The following is a 23,458-nucleotide window of genomic DNA, read 5'->3' as shown; positions in this document are numbered from 1 at the left end:
CAAAACTTTACACCTCTTGATGCTCTAATTTTGAACTAAAGCTTCAAGCAGGGTCTGCAAAGACTCGCTTTTTGTTAAAGGTTAATCTTCATTTGCACAGTGTATCTTCAGTGACACAACTGCACCCTGCAGTATACGCAGTTCACCATTAAGTATTAAAGTGCTTAGATAACGAGGACCATGACAACGCAATGTACTACAGAGTACACCAGACAAGAATATCTGAGTTGCACTTGAACTTGACCTTTAATATTTTACTTCTACATTCTCTTATTTCTATTTTCTAAGTATGAGCTCTGCAGAAGAAGATCAGCACATCTCACCTTGTGTCACCTCCCTGCAAAGGTTGTCATTGTTGTTGTTGTTATTGTTATTGCTGTTGTGGCATTTGTTCTCCTCTGCTATTTCATCTAAAAGATTGGAATGGCTCCTCTCCTCCTCGTCTCCCTCAGATGCTGAGGAGCTCCACACCTCCATGGTGATGGATGAAAAACTGCTCTCTGTATCTCCGTCCATGGGTTAAATCCCTCGTTCTTCTACTCCTGCTGTCTGTCAGCTGTGCTGTGACAAACCATTTGTGTCTCTGGCATGAATCTGCTGGCGTGTGTGTAGGGTAAAGCAATATCAACTAGACTGTGTGAGTGAGTGAGTGTATACGCCTCTATTTGCGTGTGCATGAGAATGTGAGCTGCTTGTTGTTAATATATAATCCGTCAGACTGTAAGGGCCATCTGTCGTCATGCCTGCCTCCCTTCACCTGGCCACGTTGGACTACCGGGTAAGAAAAGAGGGGGGGAAAGGAGAAGGGGTAAAGGAGGCATCAAAGTCTAAATGGCAAGCCATAAAATCTGATATTTATTAATTATTGTTAGCAATAATTAAAAGATATGAGTGACATGAGACTACAAATGACAATAATTCTGGTTGGGGCATTTGGTGCAGTTCAAAAGGATGCTGCACAAAGCCCACCCACCCCTGTAAACCGAGCAAGATAGTAGCTTCCATCCATGCCAGTGGCTGGTCTAATTCTCCTCACATACGCAGTACCAGATAGAGGAGGGGGCTCTGCGTAATAGTGGTGCAGGCAGAGTCACACCCACTCCCACAGGGGACTGATGGAGGCAAAAGCCCCTGTTCTTAATTACTGAGTAAGTTTTCACAGATAATAATAAAATGAAGAAGTTTTTTGTTTTTCTCTGTAAAAATATTACAGACACTAAAATAATATAAAAGTCACAAATATTCTACATCTTCATCATATATGTCCAGTCTGTGCATCTTGTGACTTCAGTTGTTGCCCAAGCCAAAGCAGTTTCTTACAATCAAATATTTACCTTCTAATTAATTTTTCACCCACAAACTGACCGTGTGCCTGTCAAATTCTGTAAAAGACATTCATGCATTTGTTATTCCCTGAAGAATGCACGTGAATTACGTGCACGTCCACGGAAGGAATGGTTCAACCATGAGACAAGAGACAACACAACTAAAAGAAAAGCAAATGGTAATAAAAAAAAGTGACAAAAGCTTCACTTTCAAGTCACCAGCCAGAAACAAAAGAAAACCTGTAGTCTAGCACGTTCATTAAAAAAAAGAAAATCCTGCAGATATAGTTCTTAAGATCACCTTATAAACTTTGAGTAAGAGCTCAATAGCATGAAATAGGACCCATGTGTAACTCATTGTGTGTTTCTTTGTTTACTAAGAGTCAAATGTTACTGATAAAAGTCTGCAAAGTGAGAGCTGATATCATTGATATGAGCTGATATGAGATCATATTCATGCAGGGGAACACCCTGGAAGGTCACTTGCTACCTTGTTTTGCTTCAGGGCATCTACAGAAAAAACGTTGTGCACAGTCGTCACGTAGTGCTCGCATCTCTGGTTGTGATAACTTTATGATCCTTTATGGAAAGGTAAAACATGAATCAATATCCAAATATGCTGGAGAACAATGTTTCTAATTGAACCAAAAAATCTCCTTTTACTGCATGCCTGAGCCGCTTCATGGTTACTTCCCATGCACTCCTTGTTAGGGATCACTGGTTTTGTGAATCATTACTGTTATTTTTGATAGCGCTAAAAAAATTATCTTAATACTTCCTTGACAAACTGGCTATACTACTCATTGTTTGTTCAGTTCATATACGTTTTCACATTAGGTTAAACAATTTCCAATGCTAAACAATTATATTTATTTTCTGACCAGTTACTTACAAGAAAGTCTAATTTTTAGCTCCTATATGTTCCACAATGTTATAAGTTGCTACATTGGTTCTTTAGAGCAAAAACTTAGCAGGTTTTTGGCTCTTTAGCTGTATGCTCAAAGAATGCAGAAAGAGCAAAGTACAACAGTAAAGCTATAGGCTAAAAAACCAAAATAATGAACTGAGTGGGGTCAACATCAGTGATTATATGTGGATTTTTTCTTACAACATAGAGCACCTTGAGACAACGCCTTTATACATTGTGTATGTGGTTTGATCTACTATCATTACATAAATATTATTAAACAAATTCAACATTCGATGACACGCCAGATACTCTACACAATGCTAAAATATGCACCAATTTCAACATTAACTGTGATCAATATTTAGAAAGAGATTTAATCTCAATCCTAGAAATGATTGAAAAGTGTTTTTCATTAACTAGCATTATATCAAATGAGTCCAAGACTGCAAACGAAACACAAAGAAAGAGCACAGAGGAGCAGGGTGTGAGCTTAAGTAAAGAACTCAAACAACACCATATGCCACATGCCAAAAAGAGTCACAGCAGCATGGCACAGTCTGCATGGGTCAGGTTAGTCTGTCCTGTTCCGTATAGCAATACGTGGGTTGGCATCACGTAGGTAGAGCCTATTTAACATTACGAGGACACAAACATGCAATCCTATTACTATAAATCAGGGCTATAGGGACAGGAAACCACTCTAACTCCTTTTTTAATTTTTAAAATATAGAAACAAGCAAAAACACAATATAAGGTAATGGGGCAGTTATTTACATATTTAGCTTCATATATAAAATTATTCCTTATGAAAAGAGATCCAACTATAATGACAGAAACATACAATAGTATAATAGTGTATAAATGTATTAACAAAATTATTAATTCAATATTTAATACCTCAAAGAACTACAGAATCCAATTCTAGGATTCTCTCATCAGCTGTATTTTATAATTTGAGAGCAAGTCAACATGTTTCAGGACAATAACAACAGATGCATTGAGTCTTGCAGCTACTCTATAGTAGTTCATGATGACTTTATTTAAAACAGAGGATGTATTAACATCAGTGTTGCAAGTGACTGCCAACATTGTCTTTGTAGTGATGTCAGAGTCGCCATTAGGATATGCTGTTTGCGGAGCTGCAGCATAAACTGCTTAGAAGTCATGACTGCTTAATCGGATTAGTGACATTTGACATCTGCGACTCACCTAAATGTGGTGCGTGTGTGCGCGTGGGGGAGGTTGGGTGCACAGCACGACCAGAGAGATGGAAGGTCCTTTTTATTTCTTACCACCAAGTTTAAACATTATGAAAAGGAGCTTCCTGAAATATTTATTCTCCATTTAAAATAATAAAATAAAACATTTAGCATAAATGGAAATGAAAGGTTTAATATTTAATATTCCAAGTTTAATACTCGAAAACTGTAAGTTTGTATGACTAGTTAGTTTATCCAGTCTTTGATCAGAATAAAAACTAAATGCACTATAGCAATGACACATTCACCAAACTTTATAGGCCATAAACACAATAATGCAGCTTACTATTAAAATTTTCATATTCACTCTTGTGAGTACTGTTCCCTTTATATCTTTACAAAGCAAACCGAAACGTGCTTTGTGTGCTGCACAACAGCTAACTAGTCTGTTTTCGATTACTATGTTGACAGGCGCGCCTTCACATTTATTGTCTTTCCTTCAGTACCTTATCGAGTACAAAGCGGCCGTGAGAACATTCTTGGCCAACCATCAAAAGTAACATATTAATTTCAACGAACCAAACCTAAACTTTACTCGGGCAAAGACTGAGCTCTAAAACAAAAGGCAAAAAATTAACACAATGATTGTTTGATTTTTCTCTTGGGACAATCTCTACATTTTAATTAATTCTTACTTCCCTGTGACAATACGCGTTTTTATTCTTGTGATGTTTTAAAGGTAAAAACAACTATGAGGAGCTGAAGTCAGTACACGTTTACTAAATTAAATAAACTTTTTTTTTCCCCCTATGGCAACAATGAAACATTTTGGGAGATTGAGCCCACTAAAAAGGCAGCAATTCAGGAAAGTGAAAGACTAAACTTTAACACAACTTAAAATATTTTATCATCATGTTTATCTATCGTCTGTAAACACAAGTAGAACTTAATTTTGCATGAATCCATAGATACTACAGTTTCTGTTACAATGGCAAAACCAATTCTGCATAAATATAATTTGATTGACCGCAAACGTGCACATTGAATAAAGACTCAGAGCTGGAAAACTGAAAACTGATTGCAACTTCTACAAAAGGTACTTTGAGTCAGGGGGTCATTTTCCATACTTGGATTAACGTTTCAGCTGGATTACAGCTTTGTTCACGATCTGATGTCATCCTGGAATTACCTCTTCTCTGAAACTGTTTGGTTGGTTGTCAAAGTGATATGTCGGTAAGGTCAAACCTACTCGGAAACAAGTTAATTTAACATAAACAGGATTAGATGGCAGCCTTAAACAGATCTCAGTCGAAATATCTACCCGACCATGGATCAAGCATTCTTGTAGAAGGAACACACTGACAGAAGGAAAAACATTTGAAATTGTAATTATACTGTACGACTTTAAATATGCTTGTATTTTTTTAAAGTGAGAGAGTCACGCTAATTCAACTAGAAGAGACAAACTAGCATAGGGTAACTATTAGCACATCACAAAAGGAGCTTAGCTTGATGACGTTCCCTGCTACTGCCACCAAACATTTACGTATTAAATGAACGAATTACACAACAGGGCCTGTGATAATCATAGACTGTATATAAAACACAGACTTTAACGTCTGAAGATAGACATCAGTGCACATATATTTAAAGTTGCATTTTTTTCTAACGTCCTGCAGGGGGAGACTGTGGTAGCAAAAAGAGATCTGATTGAACAGAAGTACAAGATAACAACCTGATTGCACAATTCCTTTATCAATTCACGGCATATATAAACAGGAAAAAAATAAAGTAGTAAAGAAAAATAAGGAAATTTGTGTTTGGTTAATTATTTCTTTGTTGCAAAAATGCTTCTTAGCAATAAATATGTATAATAAAGCTTCCAAACTACTGTTAGAAAGTCTGTTTATTCCCCCTTAAATGTGCCACATCTAATGCATTTGTGGGTTGAGCAGCAGAGATGAGAATGTGGGCTCTGCCCATGGAAATGTTGGCAAATCTTCTCTACCCCAGGTACTCTCTAACCAGACAGACCACACACAGCCAGTCTCTAATGTCCACTCCAGAGAGGCCTTCAGAGATGCCAGGAGGCCTGCCATGATGACTACCCTTCATCATCAGGCCCATTTGCATTGGTGTCAGCAGCATGTGCGCTAGAACCTGAAAATGTGAAGGAAAGTTATGTTCAGCAATGACTCCAGATTCTGCCAGTGGCAGTTGGATCCTAGGGTCAAAGAGATGCTATGCTGATTACGGCACCAACAGGATATCTACTTTTGTTGGAGGCGGTGTGATGGCGTGGGGCGACATCTCCCTCACTAGAAAAACAAGGCTTGTTTTGGAGTTATCTCAATGCAGAGAGATATCAAGATGAGATTCTGCAACCAGTGGCAATCCCATATCTCCACAGTCTGGAACAGAACTCTGTGCTCCAAGATGAGAATACTCGCCCCCATAGAGCAGGGTTTATTAGAGACTACCTCCAAAATCTGGGAGTGGAGAGGATGGAGTGGCCTGCCTGCAGTCAGGATCTCAACCCTACTGAACACCTGTGGGATCAGCTTGAGCTTGCAAAGACAGCAGACAGCATTCGTTCCAGAATGAATAACACAATCAAACTGGCTGACTTTCAACAAATGCTGGTAGAAGACTGTGACGCTGTCCCACAGCTGTGCGTGACCAGCACGAGGAGGAGGTGTCAAGCTTTTGTGCCTGTGTATGGTTCCTCCACCGTTTGTTAAATTAATAAATTGTCACAATGTCTGGTTTCTTCATACTTCAATCTTCAAATCCAACAAACAACACCAAACAAAAGCTGTTTGGCATCAGCAGAGAAGATTTGACAAGTTTTTCATGGGAGCAACCCACATGCTCAACTCTGCTGCCCAACCCAAAAATGAATTTCCCTTACAAATGTCTTACCATTTAAGGAGAAAATCAACAGGCTTTCTAATAGTATAGGATTTGTAGCAAAGAAGCATTGTAAAAAAACAGGAAAAAAATCATCCAAACACAAATTTCCTTACTTTTAGTGTGGTATTATTTAGAAAATCCTACATCTTCAATTATCTCAATCACAAGATTTTCAGAAAATCTGAACCCTGCCCTTGACCTTAGAGGGATTCTAAGATTTTTAGTACATGTACCTACGATATCAATCACAAAATCCTGAGTTTCGTCATTCTTGAGTTATCGAATTTACAAAACTTGGGTGTCCACGCTACGCACCACCCGGGGGAGTGGCGACAATACCCATTCAGCCTCTAAGGGCAAAGAGGTAAAAACCCACAGCAAACAAACAATCAATCTTATAATGAATGAAAAAGAAGATAATGTATGTTTTGGAATGACTTAAAGCAGTGGTGTCGAACTCCAGGCCTCAAGGGCCGGTGTCCTGCAGGTTTTAGATATCACCCTGTTTCAACCCACTGAATCAAATGATTAGTCCATTACCAGGCTTCTGGATAACTTTAAGACATGTTGAGGAGGTAATTTACCAATTTAAATCAGCTGCACTGGATCAAGGACACATCTAAAACCTGCAGGACATCGGCCCTCGAGGCCTGGAGTTCGACACCTGTGACTTAAAGTAATAACTTTAATAGAAGAGCTGATGGTTTATCCTGAAGAGAGTTTTCAAACAAAGACATTCCAGAGTATTAATAAACGGAAACAGTTTTGATGTTTAATGTTTTAAAATTCCTTCACTGTGCATGTTTCACAAACAGCTACAGTACAATAAGTTTGTTGCTGCTTTAACAAGAGTTAAAGAAGTCAATAATCCATTTTTATAGCCTTTCTAACAACAACTTTACAGTTCAGTCAGAGCTGAAATGAAACAGTACTCACAGAAGTATTTGAGTGTTTCCTCAATCTGGTCATGTGTGAGTCCCAGTACGACCTCTGGTGGCACCAGAGGGGTGTGCAGCCAGTCGTCGTTGTCATATCCAAACACACTGTCTGCTCGAAGAGTGTAGTTGGGTTGACCCTCTGATAGGAGGCTCACTATCTCAAGCTCCGGCAGATCTGAACAAAGGTCTGAGTGTGGGGATTGTTTGTGTGCACATATATGTTTTTAATGAAGATTGATGAGTGTATGGATTAATATGAGAGAGAGGAAAAACAAAAAGAAAGTGGACATTAAGACCCAAAACAAAGCCAATGTCACCTGCAAGTGTACACTGCCCTCTACTGACAGATGATTGAATCTGCAATGCAATGCAATCCCTTAATACAGTGGTTCCCAAACCTTTTTTGCTAGGCCCCCCTTTGTTTTACAAGAAAAATGTCTCCCCCCCACCTCCCGCGCGCACGCACACACACGCACACACACGCACAGTCACATCTCCAACCACACACACCCATATTTTGCTCCATTATTTCACACCTCAAATATTTTGTAAACAATTAAGCAAATACAAGTAATTTGCAATAAATTACAGGTAGTAATAAAATAAACTACTAACTCTTTTATGCTACGTCCACAGCTACACGGGTATTTTTGAAAACACAGCTGTTTCGTCCACACGTAAACGGCGTTTCGAATCACCGAAAACGGAGATTTTTCAAAACTCCTGTTTTGCGTTTACGTGTGGACGAGGAATGCAGAGTTCGTCACGCAACGTCAAAGGTATGTGCCTTTTTCACGTCACGCTGTGCGCCACGTTATTGTTTACATGAGATGAATTGCAGAATGGCAGATAGTCAGATTAACAGTATTTTGTCTCTATCTTCAGTTTTTACACTTTGTTTTTTCAACATTGCTATCAATACATTTTTCAAAAAATGCCTCTCTGTGCCTCTCTGTCACACGGACAAACTGTGGGATACTGTTTGTCCGTGATTTAGACAGGGGGAACAAATCGTGGCAATATCAGCCTGATATTATTTGTATCCCACTGTAACTTTACTGTATAAAGAGCTAACATCTCCAAAATGTCAGGAGTAGTTAGTCATTACAAGAAGTGTTTGTGAACTAAAAATCAAGAATGTGGGATCCTGTTTGTCCGTGATTTGAAGAGCCCAGCGCTGCTCCCGACGCAGGGAAAACCAATTATGCAGGGGAGACCTATCTTGACACTTGTGCAGGTGAAACCAAAGGACAGATATGCTTCACCATATTTTCTAGTCTTTGGCTTAGAATGAAGTTGGTTTGGAAACATATTCAGCTATGCTTCATCTCCTGCTTTGCGTTTGTGTGGGCGTCCCGTACTAGCAGTGTCCAAGCGTTTTGGGTTTTTTCCCCTTTTCATACTGCGCCCTCCCTGCAATGGCTCTGCCCCACACTTTGGGAAGCTCTGCCTTAATAGATGCACACTGAGTCAGAATTAACTGAAGAAACATGCAGATCAGCTTAGTTCACTTGTATATTTAGGTAGGACACTGACTTTCAAACCACCATTAAAAAAAATAAAGACCTACCAGTTAGAGTTGACACATCATGGCAGGCTCGTTGTCCCAGCTCACTTAAGTACCCCTGTGAGGCAATGTGAAGAGGCTGAGGGTCCACGTCCAGGGACCCCTTAGCCTCCCCCTGCCCCTCATTGAGGGAGAAGGCTGACTGGGTGTCCAGATGGGCCTGTGGGGGCCAGAAGGGAGGAGAAAGAGAAGAACGAGGAGAAGAAGTGAGGGGGGTTGAGACAGGGTGGGACAGCTTGGCTGGGGCTGGGGGGTTCAGGGTGAAGGTCAACTCGGAGCCAGGTGTCCCACTTGGAGACTGAGGCCGCCCGGTTGCTCAGGGGGAAAACACAGGCATCCAGGGCATTGGGCTCTGACTGAGACTGAAGGTAATGACTAGAGAGAGGACAAAGAGGAAGAGAGAGGAGGAAACAAAAGAGAATAGAAACATTAGAAGGTTTCAGAAACCATCTGCAGTTATCTCCATGACAAAAAAAAAACAGTTGCAGCTAATGTTGTACACATTAGAACATGCACATATGTATGGTTTATATATATATATATATATATATATATATATATATATATATACTTGATATAATTAGAATTATATCAAGTATGTTAAAATGGGTTTTAACAGGGCACATATTTTCTCTACACTTGTTTTTACTGCAGTCCAAACTTCTTAAAGTATATTGTTTAAAAAGAAGAAAACACAATAAACATTTACAAAATACAATATGATTCCCTTAAAAGTAAATACTCCCCAGAAAGTGAGCTGCCATGGTGGAGGTTTGTGCTCTCGGAGTGCTTCTTGTTATTTTAAGTAATGCAAAACAACAAGAACTTGTCACATACTACATTATCTCACCTTATCCGTCCTGTCTGAGTCACTCTAGCTGCTGTGGGAAAATTTCCACAAAAACATTTTTAACTGTGTGTTCATAGATATTGGAAATATTCTCACAGAGCTCAAATAGCTTATATTTAGCGCTGCATTATTTTTGAAATAATGCCTCTCTTACTAATTGAAGTCACAGATAAAGGCTTCCTAGTTTACCCAGGGGGCAACAAAAGGACATTTGATACCTCGGCCAAGTTATTGCAGTCAATAAAACATGTTGGCCAGAGGGCAAAGGCTTAGTGCCAATTAAAGCAACAGCTACTAGTTCAGCTTGGGCAATATGCACATGACACAAGTCAAGACTACAGTTCCACCATCACGAATTAACCCCCCGCCACGAGTATCCCTATCACCACCCCCCAGATTTCTCTTTATCCACATTGGTGTCTGTTCTCCACTGCACAGCCCATCCAATCAGGTGAGTGCTTTGGTTTGTGGCCAACATGCTCAAATTAGTCCTCTCTCACACTACAGTCACAGACTTCAGCTTTCATATTGACCTAACCTGACCTGACCCACAATTTCTGACAATAAATCTATGAGAGGTTTGAGGAGAAAGTACAGGTTCTAACTAAGACTTCTTCTTAAAGCAATAAAATAAAACTGACCATGGATAGAATAGGTATGAACTAAATGAATTATTCTATACACACAAAAAGCTAAAAGAGAAGAACAGTGACAGCCAAGCTTCTCATGTTAATGCGATGTCAGTTACAATTTAGCAGTTACACCACTGGTTAGTTACCCCTGAAGGCAAACAAAACCCCTGTCACACTGAGGGGTGACACTGGAGGCACGGTTATTAGTTATCTCTCTTTCCTTTGTATTTCTGTCCTTTTAGTGTGCTACGCATAATGCCAGTCAGCTGATTAATCAGCTAGGACACGATTCGAGCAGAACATAATGAAACTGCAGAGATTATTGCACCAGCGTCTAAAACAAGAGAAAAAAAACTACACAAAACAGACTTAAAATGCCATCAGAGATTTTTGAAAATGTACCCACAACTAGGATAGGGGCAGAATATAATCTCACAAAACAATGATAATTATGGTGTTTTGTGCTATTGGCTTGAACTGAAATAGTGTGATACAAGCAGATAATCACGCTTTTGACCTTGGAGCCTAGACTGAGATGAACTCAGCAGAGGTAAAGGGTGTTTGAAAAGCTCTACATTGGTACTCTGTGCAAACAATGCCCTTCCAGGAGGGTGTGTACGTGAGCTGAGGCACACAGAGAGAAAGATAGAGCTAGGAGGGGGAGGGAGAGAGGACGCCTGGACTCGAGGCTTTTGAAGGAAGGGTGCATTTGACACAGAGGGACTTAGGAGAAAGGGTAAAAAAAGACAATGAGTGTCAACACTTTCTTTCACCAGCAGATTCAATAAGGTAGACTCTGCACACTAGCTGAAAACCTCTTTTCTCTTGATCCCTTCTGCACTGCTCCTAACAGAACTGGCCTAAAACTCAGTAAAAACAAAAGTGCAAGTTATTTGCACCATTTAACACAAAGTAGCAGTCTTCCTTTTTTGCTGGTTTTAATGTTTCAGATAAAGCATTTTTTTCATTTGACATTTCTTCCAAACTGTCAAACTTTCAAAGTAAAAGCTATGTAGCAAAGGAACTGTGAATAGCCTTGACCCAAAAAAAACTGTAATCAACCAGTTTCAAAGGAAACAGGCAGTTTTAATGATAATGAGGGGTTTTTCTACACTTTTATTTTTATATAGTAAAAGAGAAAAACAGGGAGGGTGTGAAAGCAAAGTGAAAGGATTTTGTAAGCATTTAACAAATCAATAGCAAACATATCCCAGTAAGCCAGGATCTTACCTAAAGAGCATGACAATGTTTCATGTTCGATAAAACATAGAAAAAAAAAAAATATATATATATATATATATATATATATATAACTTTAATATCCAATCACCTTACTCACCAATTCAGAGCAAGACATTTTTAGTAAAATTGTGCGAAATGTGACTTAAGAACTTATCTTCTTTAACATATATATATAAATTCGGAATAATATTTTAAGAATAATAGTTATAAATATACATTCTTGTACATTTTAATATTTTGTATTGTTTTGTGCAAAATAAAATAACTCTTCCTAATTTGACTGAACTCTATAAATAAAACAATGTGAGGCATTCTGTGGGGAAATTGTTTTCTCAGTAATCAAAGATTTGAGCTGATTAGGGAATAAAGCTACACGTCACTTTGTTTGTAAGAGGATTTTATCTTTGCCAAAGAAACAAACAGAAGTGTGCAAATACTTTGGCAAGTTCGCGTGTGACCAGGGAAAGATGTAAAGTACAGTTCATACAGGGACACACAACAGCAGGGATCAGTCTGACTGCACTTAAACATCCTTTCCTTTCACAAAGAATGGTCCAGTAAAATAAAATGAAGCACCTTTCGTTAGCATTTAGATCAGGTGTCCTCAAAGCACTTTAGGGAGGCCACACTGAAAAAATACACACACACCAAACACTGTTAGTGTTTTTTACGTGTTTGCTCAGAGCTACCTTGGTATATGTTTGCTGGTTTAGAGCTGTTTTAACCAGCAGTCTCCCCTATTACTTACACAGATATTCATATTGAAGAGAGATGCTCCTTCTTTTTTGATCTATGCTGCTATATTACAGCTCAAGAACCGTACAAAGTGTTACCAACAGCTACCTCTGGGTAAACTTTGAGATCTCTGGATTTGGCAAATTTGGCTTCTTATCATGAGTATTATTTTATGTACCATTTCATGAAGTTAGAAACCTCACTGAGCAAAATTTAATAAGTAAATATTAAAGGACAAAACTGGTTCTCTTTTTTTTTTTTTTTTTTTTTTTTTTTTTAAATGACATCAGAAACAGCAGTATGCGACATTACGTGATGGCAGAGCTTCAGTTCATCCTTTGTCATTTTTTTTTTTTTTTTTTAATAAATAGGACAGGGGGAATGAATGAGAGAGAGAGGGGGAGAGAAAGAAAGAAAACCAAAGGGGAGAAGAGACGGTGAGAAGGGGGGGGAAGAGAGAGAAAAAATAAAAAAAAAAACTCCTGGGTCACCTGTATGGAGAAAAAAAAAAACAAACAAACAAACAAAAACAAACAGAGGAGACAGCAAACAACAAAGAGCAACATAATAATAGAGAAAACAAAGCACCATCACAATAAACTAGCTAGTCATAGATATCAGTATTTACTAAGTAATAAACGATATTGTGCAGCACGCAAGATAGACAGCGCACAGTGTGCTTTGAGGCAGCAGCCAAGAAAGCTTTAGTCCGCGTCTGTGAATACCCATGTGTGCATACCTGTGTGGATCAGCATGCTTGCATTCCAAAGGTTTCTCCATGTAATGATCTGCTAGGGAGTGTGGGGGGGCCACAGCCCCGTCCTCCAGGGTGTGAAGCGGGTATGGAGGAGATCAAAACTCCAGACATCCAGAGGCCCCCAGAACACAAGAGACCATGGAAGACCAACAGAGGGGCAGCCGCGCCACTGTCCCAGTAAGAGCTGAGGAGAGTCCCAGATGAGGGCTCGCCCAGCAGCCGCGGAGCAGAAGTCAGGGGGAGTTGCAGTGACGCGCCCGTGAGCTCCGCCGGCCCCCAGCTGCGCCTGAGTGACCGAGCCCCAGGCCGAGAGGCCGGGGGCACCCCACCTCCAAAGGGGCCCGAGCGAGCCCCAGGCCCCAGGCCCCGACAAGCGGCCGCCAAGGAGTGAGCCGGTGTGTACCCGGACGCCCACAAAACTGGTTCTCAAATAATGGAGTTAGCTTTGGATCTCACAAGGACACAAATAACCTTTCAGAGTTTTTTTTTTTCGAAGGATTGTTGCCATTTTAAAAGGGAAAAGATGCTATTTAATACAGGTTTTCTCCGTTCACTGCACTTTGTAAGAACAGATAAACATGGAACAAATATGGTTTAGAGCAAAGGAGGAAAACAAAAACAGTGTTGTCACTCAAACAAGATACACAAGTAGCTGTTTGCTTGCAAAGCTTTCAGGGCAATCTGGTGTCCAAGGACAACAGAGTTAATAAAAGCTATTTAAGAGAAACTGGGAGATTCTAGAAGCTTTAAATAAAAATAATGAAAACATGTGTCATAAGAGGATGAGTCAAGAGGCAGTGTATTATAAAAAATGTTTTTTATGTTTTACTTCCTATACTGTGACCTTGTGATATTATAAAGCTAGCATCACAACTCTAATCACGTTTTTAAGTTGTACGTTATTTAAAAGCTTCATCGATTTTCATGAATCATTCTGACATCAATGATCTGTTAAAAAGTCAAGATTCAAACGTCAGGTTTGATGAAATATTTGAATTTTATCAGCTGGGAGGATAAGATGACCTAACAGTTCGTCTACAGCACAGATAAGTGGACGTGCATCAGTCCATGCGCTAAGGGCACCATTAAGACAACAAACAATACTTACAACCCATTCAGTCACACACACACACACATATGCATGCACACATATCACAAGACTTTTATAGTCCAATCCAACGGCAATATATTCTTTGACGAGAAGTGCGTGCACATCCGTGTTACCAGCATATGCAGTAATCTGCTGCTAAGGTTACAGTATCTGTGATGCTCACCTAAACTGAAAGTCATGGTTTAATTTAATATTTTGCTTGTGACATGGCAGGTAAAATATAAGACTGCATATAAACAGAAGACAAAAAGTGAAAAGTCCCTGACAATAAAACACCAGAGCTACTATAGTCTGAGCTGCAAAGTTTAAAAGGTAATGAAGAATTTTTATATTTTAACAGTGAAAACAAATAATGACAATGACAATATTTCTCACATAATCACACACAAACTATTTTTTCCTAATATGAAATTAATGTGTCAGTCTGATAACTCTAATTCCATAAATATCACGTAATCATAATCATTACTGGACATGTCAGCTGTTTTGAAGCACCGAGCTTCACCATAGCAATGAATTAGGAGGGCAAACTGTTTGGTTAACCATTAGCAACCAATACCTAGCATGTTCCCATAAAAGGACACGTTTATTAGTCATAAAGGAGACGCAGATAATGCTGTGAAATGGGAGTTTCAAGTTCACACAAACACGGTCAGGTAGACTTGTGTCATCGGATCATTTGACCAACACAAATACAGTGCGAAATTACATCTATGGTACTATTAATAACACATCTATATAAAATTACCGCCTACAAATCTGCACAATGTAAATACAAAGCCTACATAATGACAAAAGACAGGTAGCGATGCAAATACATAACAAATATTGAAGTGCACCAGATTTGAAAGTAGGGTAGGCAGAGTATCAGGTTCAAGTGAAATATAGACCTCACTATTCAGAGTCATGTGAAAAACTGCACCTATACACCCTCACGGCTTCTATAGGAATTTTGAGGGTAAATCAGATGCACTTCTTTAATTGATCATCAGCAAGTGTGACCCCCTTTATAAAAAAGGAAGTTTTTGCAAGTTACTTGCCTATATCATTCAGGTGTTTGCTAACATCTCCATAAGGAAGACGTCCACAAGGAGTGGATGTCCCAGCAAATTCTCTCCAAGGTCAGACTGCACAATGCTCAAATAAACTGAAATTGAAAAATCTATAGCTCTATCTCTGATTCTATTGGACTCAGTTATCAAATGTTAAAGTTCATGACAGTACAATTAGAAAAACTCAACAAGCGACTCAACAAGTCGTAATGATTACCAGAGGAACGATTCTTCTCTATTAAATGAGCATAGGAGAACAGTTACCATTTGCAAAGTTGCATCTGAACAAACTACAACAGTTCTGGAACAAGGTCCTTTGGACAATGAGACAAAAGGAAATGTTTGGCTAAAATGAACAGCGCCACATTTGTCGAAAAAAAAACAGCATATTAGCACAAGCACCTCATACCAGCTGTGAAGCATGTACATGAACTCCTCTGTATACCAAAGTATACTGGAGTCAAATACGATACCATTTGTCCAACACCTGCAGCTTGACTGAAACTGGGCCTTGCAACAGGAAACTGAGCCAAAACTTAGCAGCAATTCTACAACAAAATTATTAAAAAGGAAAAAGAAATCAAGGTGTTGCAAATGTCCCGACCTCAACCCAACTGAAATTCTGTGGCGGCACCCTAAGAGAGCTGCGCATAAGGAAATGCCCAAAAACCTCAATGAACCGAATCAATGTTGTAAAGAAAAGTGTGTCAAAAATCCTCTTCAACACTGTGAGAAACAAAAGAAAATGTATTGTTCCATCAAGTTATTGCTGTTAAAGATGGCTCTACAAGCAACTGAATCATGGGGTGGACTTATTTTTCACAGGACTCTATGAGGTCCTCTCTTTTTCATCGACTGTATGTCAGGATTGTATGTTGGTTTGATGTTGCATGTCATAACTTGTTTGTTTGTTTGTGGTGGGGTTTTTGTAAACCCGTGCCAGTGTTTGCATTTCTCTGTGTCTGAACACTTCAGTGCTTGAAATGCTTAAAATGGGCGGCTAAAGAATCTAAGATAATTTTTTTAATGGTTATTACTTAATCATAATGAATTGGATGAAATGATCTTACTGACCTAAAACTTCTAAAAATTGCAGTGACTCCGGCCTGCTTTTTCATTTCCTTTTCTGCTTTTTATTGCGATCAAAGCCTTTGTAAGATTCCATGTGTACTTTTCCACAAATTGAACAATTAACCGACTTTATAGAAAATACCAGCATCGGCCTAAAAAGTTTCTTGGTCTGCATTGCCAACTGAAAAATCGCAGAATTCAAGAAGCAGTCCCAATGACAAAAAGTGAAGGAAAGAGGGACAGCAACTTAATATCTTTAAATAATAACAACTGAATATATAAAAACTTTATGTAAAAAAAAAAAAAAAAATCATGCTGGTTTTAAGGTTACATTTCCACATCAGCTAAGAGCTAGACGGTTTGTTATAAATAAACATGGTGATGAAATAGAAATCCCATCAGAAGAGGCACACAGGGAACAATAGGGGATTTTACTGTGAATGTCACCTTGACAACTGGGAGAGTTATATCTAGACAGTCAATGTGAAAGAAAGTGGTCGCAAAAACCTAAATACCAAACATTCACTCCTGAAGGGAAATCTGCTCTGTTCACTCAATATGTGGTCCATTAAAACTACAAGGATCTGCTGTTTGGAGATGCTGAAAAATGTTTTGCTCTTCAAGTTAGTCCCCACAACGATACTTAAGATCAGGAATTACAACTATTCTGCATAAAAAAAGTAAGTAGGAAAGTAAGCGATTCAAGACAGAAACGCTACTGGAAGAGCAAAAAGCAAGGCCAGAATAATTAATACAGACTGTAAAGTCTCATCAGGACTATCCAAAGTCCTAAGTCAGGCAGTAAAGCAGGATTACAACAATCCTAATTTTTTGAAAGATGTCATGATGCAAGTTGATTAGTCATACATTGAAGAAGGACCTTTGTAACTGAGAACCAATCCAATGTGCGATACATTCGGTGAGCTGCATTGCAAACATTGTATCAGAACCCATTGTATTAGAAACCAAGCAGCCAACAGGTCTCTGCACAACTTTTTGGGCTATTTTCGGAAAAAATGTGGTGCATTTGATAGCATGTTTTATTCTTAATCTATAATCCCTTCTCTGATCATTTAAACAAGCAAGAGACTATTGCAATATGCAATCATGGGTAATGATAGAGGCCAACTTTTTCAGTCATAAACACTGAATGGATGTTACACCTTAATACCCATCACACAAATTTATTTTTTAAATAATGGAAGTCTCACTTACATTCATCACATCTGACAGGACTTGAAACTACTGTGTGACATCTAATTTTTAGGGCTGTTTCAGAAGAACAAAGACACAAACCTAAAGCGAAGTTTTAAGAACTGCTGTGACTGATTGGCAAAGATAAAATAATCAAGAGACTTGAATAGCTTGTGGCAGTTAATCGTGTCCTGCTTCAAGCACAAAGCAACATTATTATACAAACAAAACATCCTTTCATTGACTTCAATCATGCTGACAAGTACCAGGAGTGGATGAAAATAAACAGATCATGTCTTTGCTGCTTACATTAATCAGCCCACTAAATACAACAGGACAGCTTGCTAGAATGCTAATAACAGCAGACAAGCTCATGAGTACTCAATATAAAACCATGAAAAATACTCACCGGGGTGCTGCTGTAGCAGTTTTCTTAGCATTTGATTTTTTGTGTGCAGTGGGTAAAGGTTCCTTTATTGTTTCCTGATCAAATGACTTGCTTTCTCATGCTACTGCTGGTTTACCGGCCGGCTTCTGTCCTGTCAGTAAGAAAGAAAGCAACAGTGAGGCAGGGTGGAGGTGGGGCTGCAGGAGCAATGAGAGGGAGGAGGAGGGACGTCCAGGCAAAAGCGGTGCTGGTTTACTATGCTGTGCGCCTGAGCCACAAAGGGCAGATAAAGGCAACTTACAAGAAGGAAAGGACACAAGTCTGTCAGTTACCACATGTTTCGGTTATCGTGATAAGGCGTGACAGAACTTCCCTTTTCCTCATGTACACAATGATTTGCATCATTCAAATACCACAGAGATCCAGGCTTTAGCCTTAACTGTATTATCCCAATTAGATTTAATCGTATAGCTGGAGAAACAATGACAAGTTTCCTAACACAGCAGGTAACGGATTTATAGCTAGTGATCAGTCATTGATTATTCACTATCTTATAATTAATCTATGGACATAGATTTAATCTTACAGTTTGAAAATAATTACTAGTAAAAGGTTAATTGTAGCAAATGTTTACATATAGCTCATCAGCAGTGGTGTGTGTACAGAACCTAATGTAACGTGCAGCTCACCGGATAACACAGGCCTCCACTTGTTTTTTAAATGAGGCTTAACTTAATCATGTGAACAAAACACAGTGTATCAGTTCAGACAGAACATCAGAAAAAGAACGCTTTTTATTAAAGTCCATGCCTCCAAAAAACACTTCTAACCGGTTTTGGTCATTTTTTTCTCCACTTAGTCTAAAATAGCAGCAAGACTGCCACAGTCATGATATCATAGAAAATGAATAAATATTCAATGAGATCACATAAAATGTCCTTCAAAAAGCATGGAGGAAGAAATTCCTTCGCTGTGCTGAATACATTTTTAAAGGAGCAACGTCTACATTAAACATTCTTGTTTACTGACTGAAGGAAAGAAAACACTGTAAAATGAGAACTTTAGGTAGCATTTAAGATAATAAAAATTGAAATCTAACACCATGTAGAAGTTTCTAAGAAAAAAAATATCTCAAAAGAAATAAAAGGAAAAAAACACCCTAGTCTCACAAATTTGGGACTAGAAGCATGAATAAAGTCAAACTTAATAATAAATAATAATGGATTGCATTTTATATAGCGCTTTTCAGGACCCCTCAAAGCGCTTTACAATACCACTATTCATTCACTCTCACATTCACAGACTGGTGAAGGAAAGCTACAGTTGTAGCCACAGCTGCCCTGGGGTAGACTGACAGAGGCGAGGCTGCCATATCGCGGTAGGTGAAGTGTCTTGCCCAAGGACACAACGACCGAGACTGTCCGAGCCGGGGCTCGAACCGGCAACCTTCCGATTACAAGACGAACACCCAACTCTTGAGCCACGATCGCCCATAACTTATAAGTATTGATTAAAAGTGAAATGAGTGGCCCAAAAACAGCAGTTTTTCTACTGTCATATCAGTATGAGATGGACTACTTGATTATTGATCAGTTATTGATCAGTATTATCCATTTTCATTTTATAAAGAGAAACAAAAGTCCTTAAATGTTATAAACCCAATGCTGCACGCTTACTCAGACAAACTTTTTAGTTACAACTTTGGATTTTAGCAATTACGACAACAGGATAATGAGGATAAAACTATTTTGGATTCACTGTGAAACTCCAGTGGAACCCAAAAAGGTTTGTGGATTGATTGTTAGTGGTTGTCTGCAGCTTTTGGAAGGTCTCTCATTTCTGTTCAGGAACTCCAACTAGTCTGAGCCTAAATCCCCACAAGACACCTCTGTTCCCCCACCACCGTCGCCTAACTTTTAAAAACTTTTTAAGTTATTGTTCATTTAGATTATATTCTGAATTTACAACAAACAGTTCTGTAAATCCATTAATTTTTTTAACGAAAGGAATTTTAGTCCTAAAAATAAAAATCATTGTTATAACTGCGAAATTTTGAGAAATGTTGCCATATTTGAGCAGCCTTAGTTTAAAAACTGTATTATTGATAATGCCACCCTAAAGTGAAACTCAATCAAATACACACAGGCAAACAGATTCAACTTACCAGACAAAATCTGTGAAGTTTACTGGCTTATTTATTTTAAGTAAGGAAAGAACAAAGCATCATTTTTCCTACCTCTGGTAAACACTAAATATATTACCTTGTACCTTGAGGAGGTCAAGCTGGTGTTTGTATACCTGCGTGATTACTTATATAGCCTGAGGTGTCCACAGCTCCACTAGACTATTATAAAACCAAGTCCAATTTATCTGAACAACCACGAGAAAAAACAACTTAAGAAAGAGCCTAATCTTTGTAAAAATGCATAACGTAATCAATTCATTCCAATTAATAAACAAGAAACATGTGAAATAGCTCCCAAACAGTAATTTTAGCATTTCAAATATATATCTTTGTTAAAGTTTTTCAATAATAGGTGAACAGTAAAACACGGGTTAATTATTCTTTCCCCTTGGTTGTGTTACATATTCCTGAGCTACAACAAGCTTAGATTTAACAGTGTTTACTATTCTGCCTTTGTGTTGTCACTGCTTTACATCTCGGGCAGCACACAGTGAATGCAGGGCATTTTGTACACAAAGGTGTCATTCATATCCCACCGGTTTGTGTGTGTACACAGGGTGCACCTTCTGTGAGTCACTGCTGCCTGACTCTGTAGTAATGTTATCATGTGCAAGCCTACAGGAGCCATTGTTAACTTCAAGACTACATCCTGTAAGAAGGGGAGACTGAAGGACTGCTGAGCCCACAGGTGCTATATCACAGGAAGTGATAAGGGAAAAAATGGCTATTGTACTGAAAGGAGCAAAACCCCCATTTTATATAGTAAGAAAACTACTAATTATCCTAATGTCTTAATGGGCTAACAGTTGACCAGTAATCCTGTCACCTATAGTCATTATTATGGATAACATAAATATCAGAACCCCAGAGAAGTCAAGCATGTCAGTAGTTTATTTATTTATTACTCTCAGTTTTATTTAGGTTTGACCAAAGTGTCACTAAACTCATATTTTAAGTTATTCAGATTATTAAAAGATTAAAAACATGACACCATGAACACCGCAGCATCAACACATCCACCCACAGAGGAGTCGCCCACCCTCCCGCAGCGTTACGGAAATATCCTTTCGCCACCTTTGGACAGTGCAGAAACAAACACCGAGGCGACATGTGAGCGACAAAAGTGTGTGCGAAATGTCAGCGAGATGGTGAAGAAAAAGAAAAAAGTTAAACTTACGTGTTTATTTCATGTGTATCTGTTCAAGGTCGTGGTCGGCGCTGAAGTTTCCCTCAGCAAACTTGAGGCTCAGCTGAACGGCTGGTCGTTCCCTTTGGTCAGCTTGAGAGTGAGGCATCGTGGGACATGTAGTTTTTCCAATGACGCGCTATATTCCCAATTTAAAAAAAACTTAGAAATTTTACAAGCTGCTGATCAATTCATTGATTTGTTTTGGGGTCTGTATGTCTATTTGCATGTCTGTCCGTTTGTGTGATTATCTGCAAAATTACACCAGGCTAAATTTCATGAAATTTGGAGAAGTGCAAGGTCGGCAAAAGAAGAACACATTTGGAGTGAACCCAGATCAGTTTCCTTGAAATTGCAAAAACAGTCTGTGGGGTAGAAATGGGCGGATCAATCCAAATATCTTCGTATCCATACTAACACTTGTATCAGTATTAGATCAATACTTGCACAAAAGGATCAATACTTTGTTTCCACCCTCTAAGTTCAGTATTTAACTCCTTATAATCTGTTAAATAAATGCTTTTATTTTGGAATTGAAAAAAATATATAAAAATAAAAATATATGGTATCAAATCAGTATAAAAATTTGGACAGAGAAGTGTTAAAAAACAAGAAAAAATAATAACTCAATCACATCCTACAGTAAAAATAAAAGACTATAGTATTTCGTTGACCATTCAACCCCAGAGAAACATCCAAACACTTTCATTTCCCCTGGTGTCATCTTTTGCATCTTTTAAATGACAGGATAGCATGTGCAAATTGATTCTGTTGAAGCAACTCGTCACATGAAAAGTATTTCAAGCCAGAGAAATCACATCACACCCTGTGGATATTTTTAGGCATCCTATCTGACGCTGTCTGAGCTTCCACAGGGTGTGACAGACAGGTAACAAACTTTCACTGTTGAATTAGATTACAAAAAGCTGTGAATGCAACGAGATGCTCCTCTAATAGGTAAATACATTTTAGCATTTATTTGACACTTGGAATAAACACATTTCAGATTTTTTTGATTTGCATGTCTCCTGCGTAACCACCTCTATTAGCGACAGCAACCTCTCTCTGTCTGATACCTGTCGTGTTGTTATTATGGAAGGGATGTCTGTAGCAGCTATATGTTATTTTAAGCTGCCTCTGTTATTTTATCTACGTCTTGCCAAGCTATAAAGGACTCCAACATGTGAGCAAATGCCGACCTATTTTAACCCTGAAAGCAAACACGGAGTGGATGTGATCACATGACCGATGCCGATTGTCTGAGTCTCTGTCTACCTCTAGTGGTGACACACTGAATCTGCCAAAAGATTTAAATTGTCTGTTTAATTCGGTGTTCAGTTACTTATGAGTTAACTTTTGTTTGAGGTGAAACAGCTCCCAATTTTAGACGGATTTATAACTTAGCTGGAAGATTCTGTCAGATTTGCGATACCAGCTAAGTTTCTGAATGGAGTTATTTTGTTTAAGACAAAATAGACAAGTGATCACAGTTCCATCATGACAAGTGAGTAAGCATTTGTCATTAGGCTTCATAAAAGGGGAGTACGTGAGCCAGCGTTGAGTGTGAGTTATTTTGTAAAATGATATTTTTAAAAGTCAACCTCATAGGAAGTTTTTCTGACTACATTTGTTACATTAACTTTTACAGTTTTCTAACACTAAAATTGTATTTTATACTCAAAGTACTAGGACATCTCTTACAGTACTCTTCTGTGCCTTTGCTCCATAACTTTTCCAAGTGGACAGCCACCACTCGAGTGTGCGTCTTCCATTTGTTAGAGATGATTAATAATTTACCACAGTCTCCATCAGTGCCGTCAGTTTGTGGTCTGCGCCAGGCCACTTCCTCTCCCGAGGACAATAGGCCCATTTCCTGTGGGCTGTGAAACAGGCGAGTATTGTAAAGCAGAGACATCATATCACTGTGTTTTGCCCTTGAAATGAAAGACAGACTTGGCTGTGTAGTCTGATTCATGACATGTTTGGTAGGAGGTTACTGGGTAAGTCTGGGGCCAAGACGACAGACATAACTGCAGACGATTCTTTGACCTGTGTGTACGCAATGTTAAAAAAGGAAACATATTTAGTGGGCTGTGTCTGGCATTATGTGGGGCATTTTATATCACCTGTGTCACATTACAAAAGCAGACACATGAGCTTACTGAGTGTAACCGCACAGCCTCTTTAATGTTTCTACAGGAAA

At 38.7% G+C, this 23,458-nt stretch overlaps 1 protein-coding gene across 1 annotated transcript in view; it reads right to left on the bottom strand.

Moving 5' to 3' along the window:
* Positions 1 to 23,170, bottom strand: part of hap1 (huntingtin associated protein 1) — a 35,629-nt gene extending 12,459 nt beyond the window's left edge. The window contains 3 exon segments of the mRNA XM_085460798.1: positions 7,284 to 7,472; positions 8,856 to 9,167; positions 23,053 to 23,170. Coding sequence (XP_085316924.1) covers positions 7,284 to 7,472; positions 8,856 to 9,167; positions 23,053 to 23,170 — 619 coding nt within the window.
* Positions 23,171 to 23,458: the final 288 nt, after the last annotated feature.

Source organism: Copadichromis virginalis, linkage group LG6 (genome assembly GCF_057382275.1).
Source record: "Copadichromis virginalis isolate Kocher_CV1m ecotype Utaka linkage group LG6, C_Virginalis_male_GT1.1, whole genome shotgun sequence".
In the NCBI taxonomy this organism is placed as follows: domain Eukaryota; kingdom Metazoa; phylum Chordata; class Actinopteri; order Cichliformes; family Cichlidae; genus Copadichromis; species Copadichromis virginalis.
The sequence above is the reverse complement of the archived record's forward strand: the minus strand, read 5'-3'. Positions and strand labels throughout refer to the sequence as shown.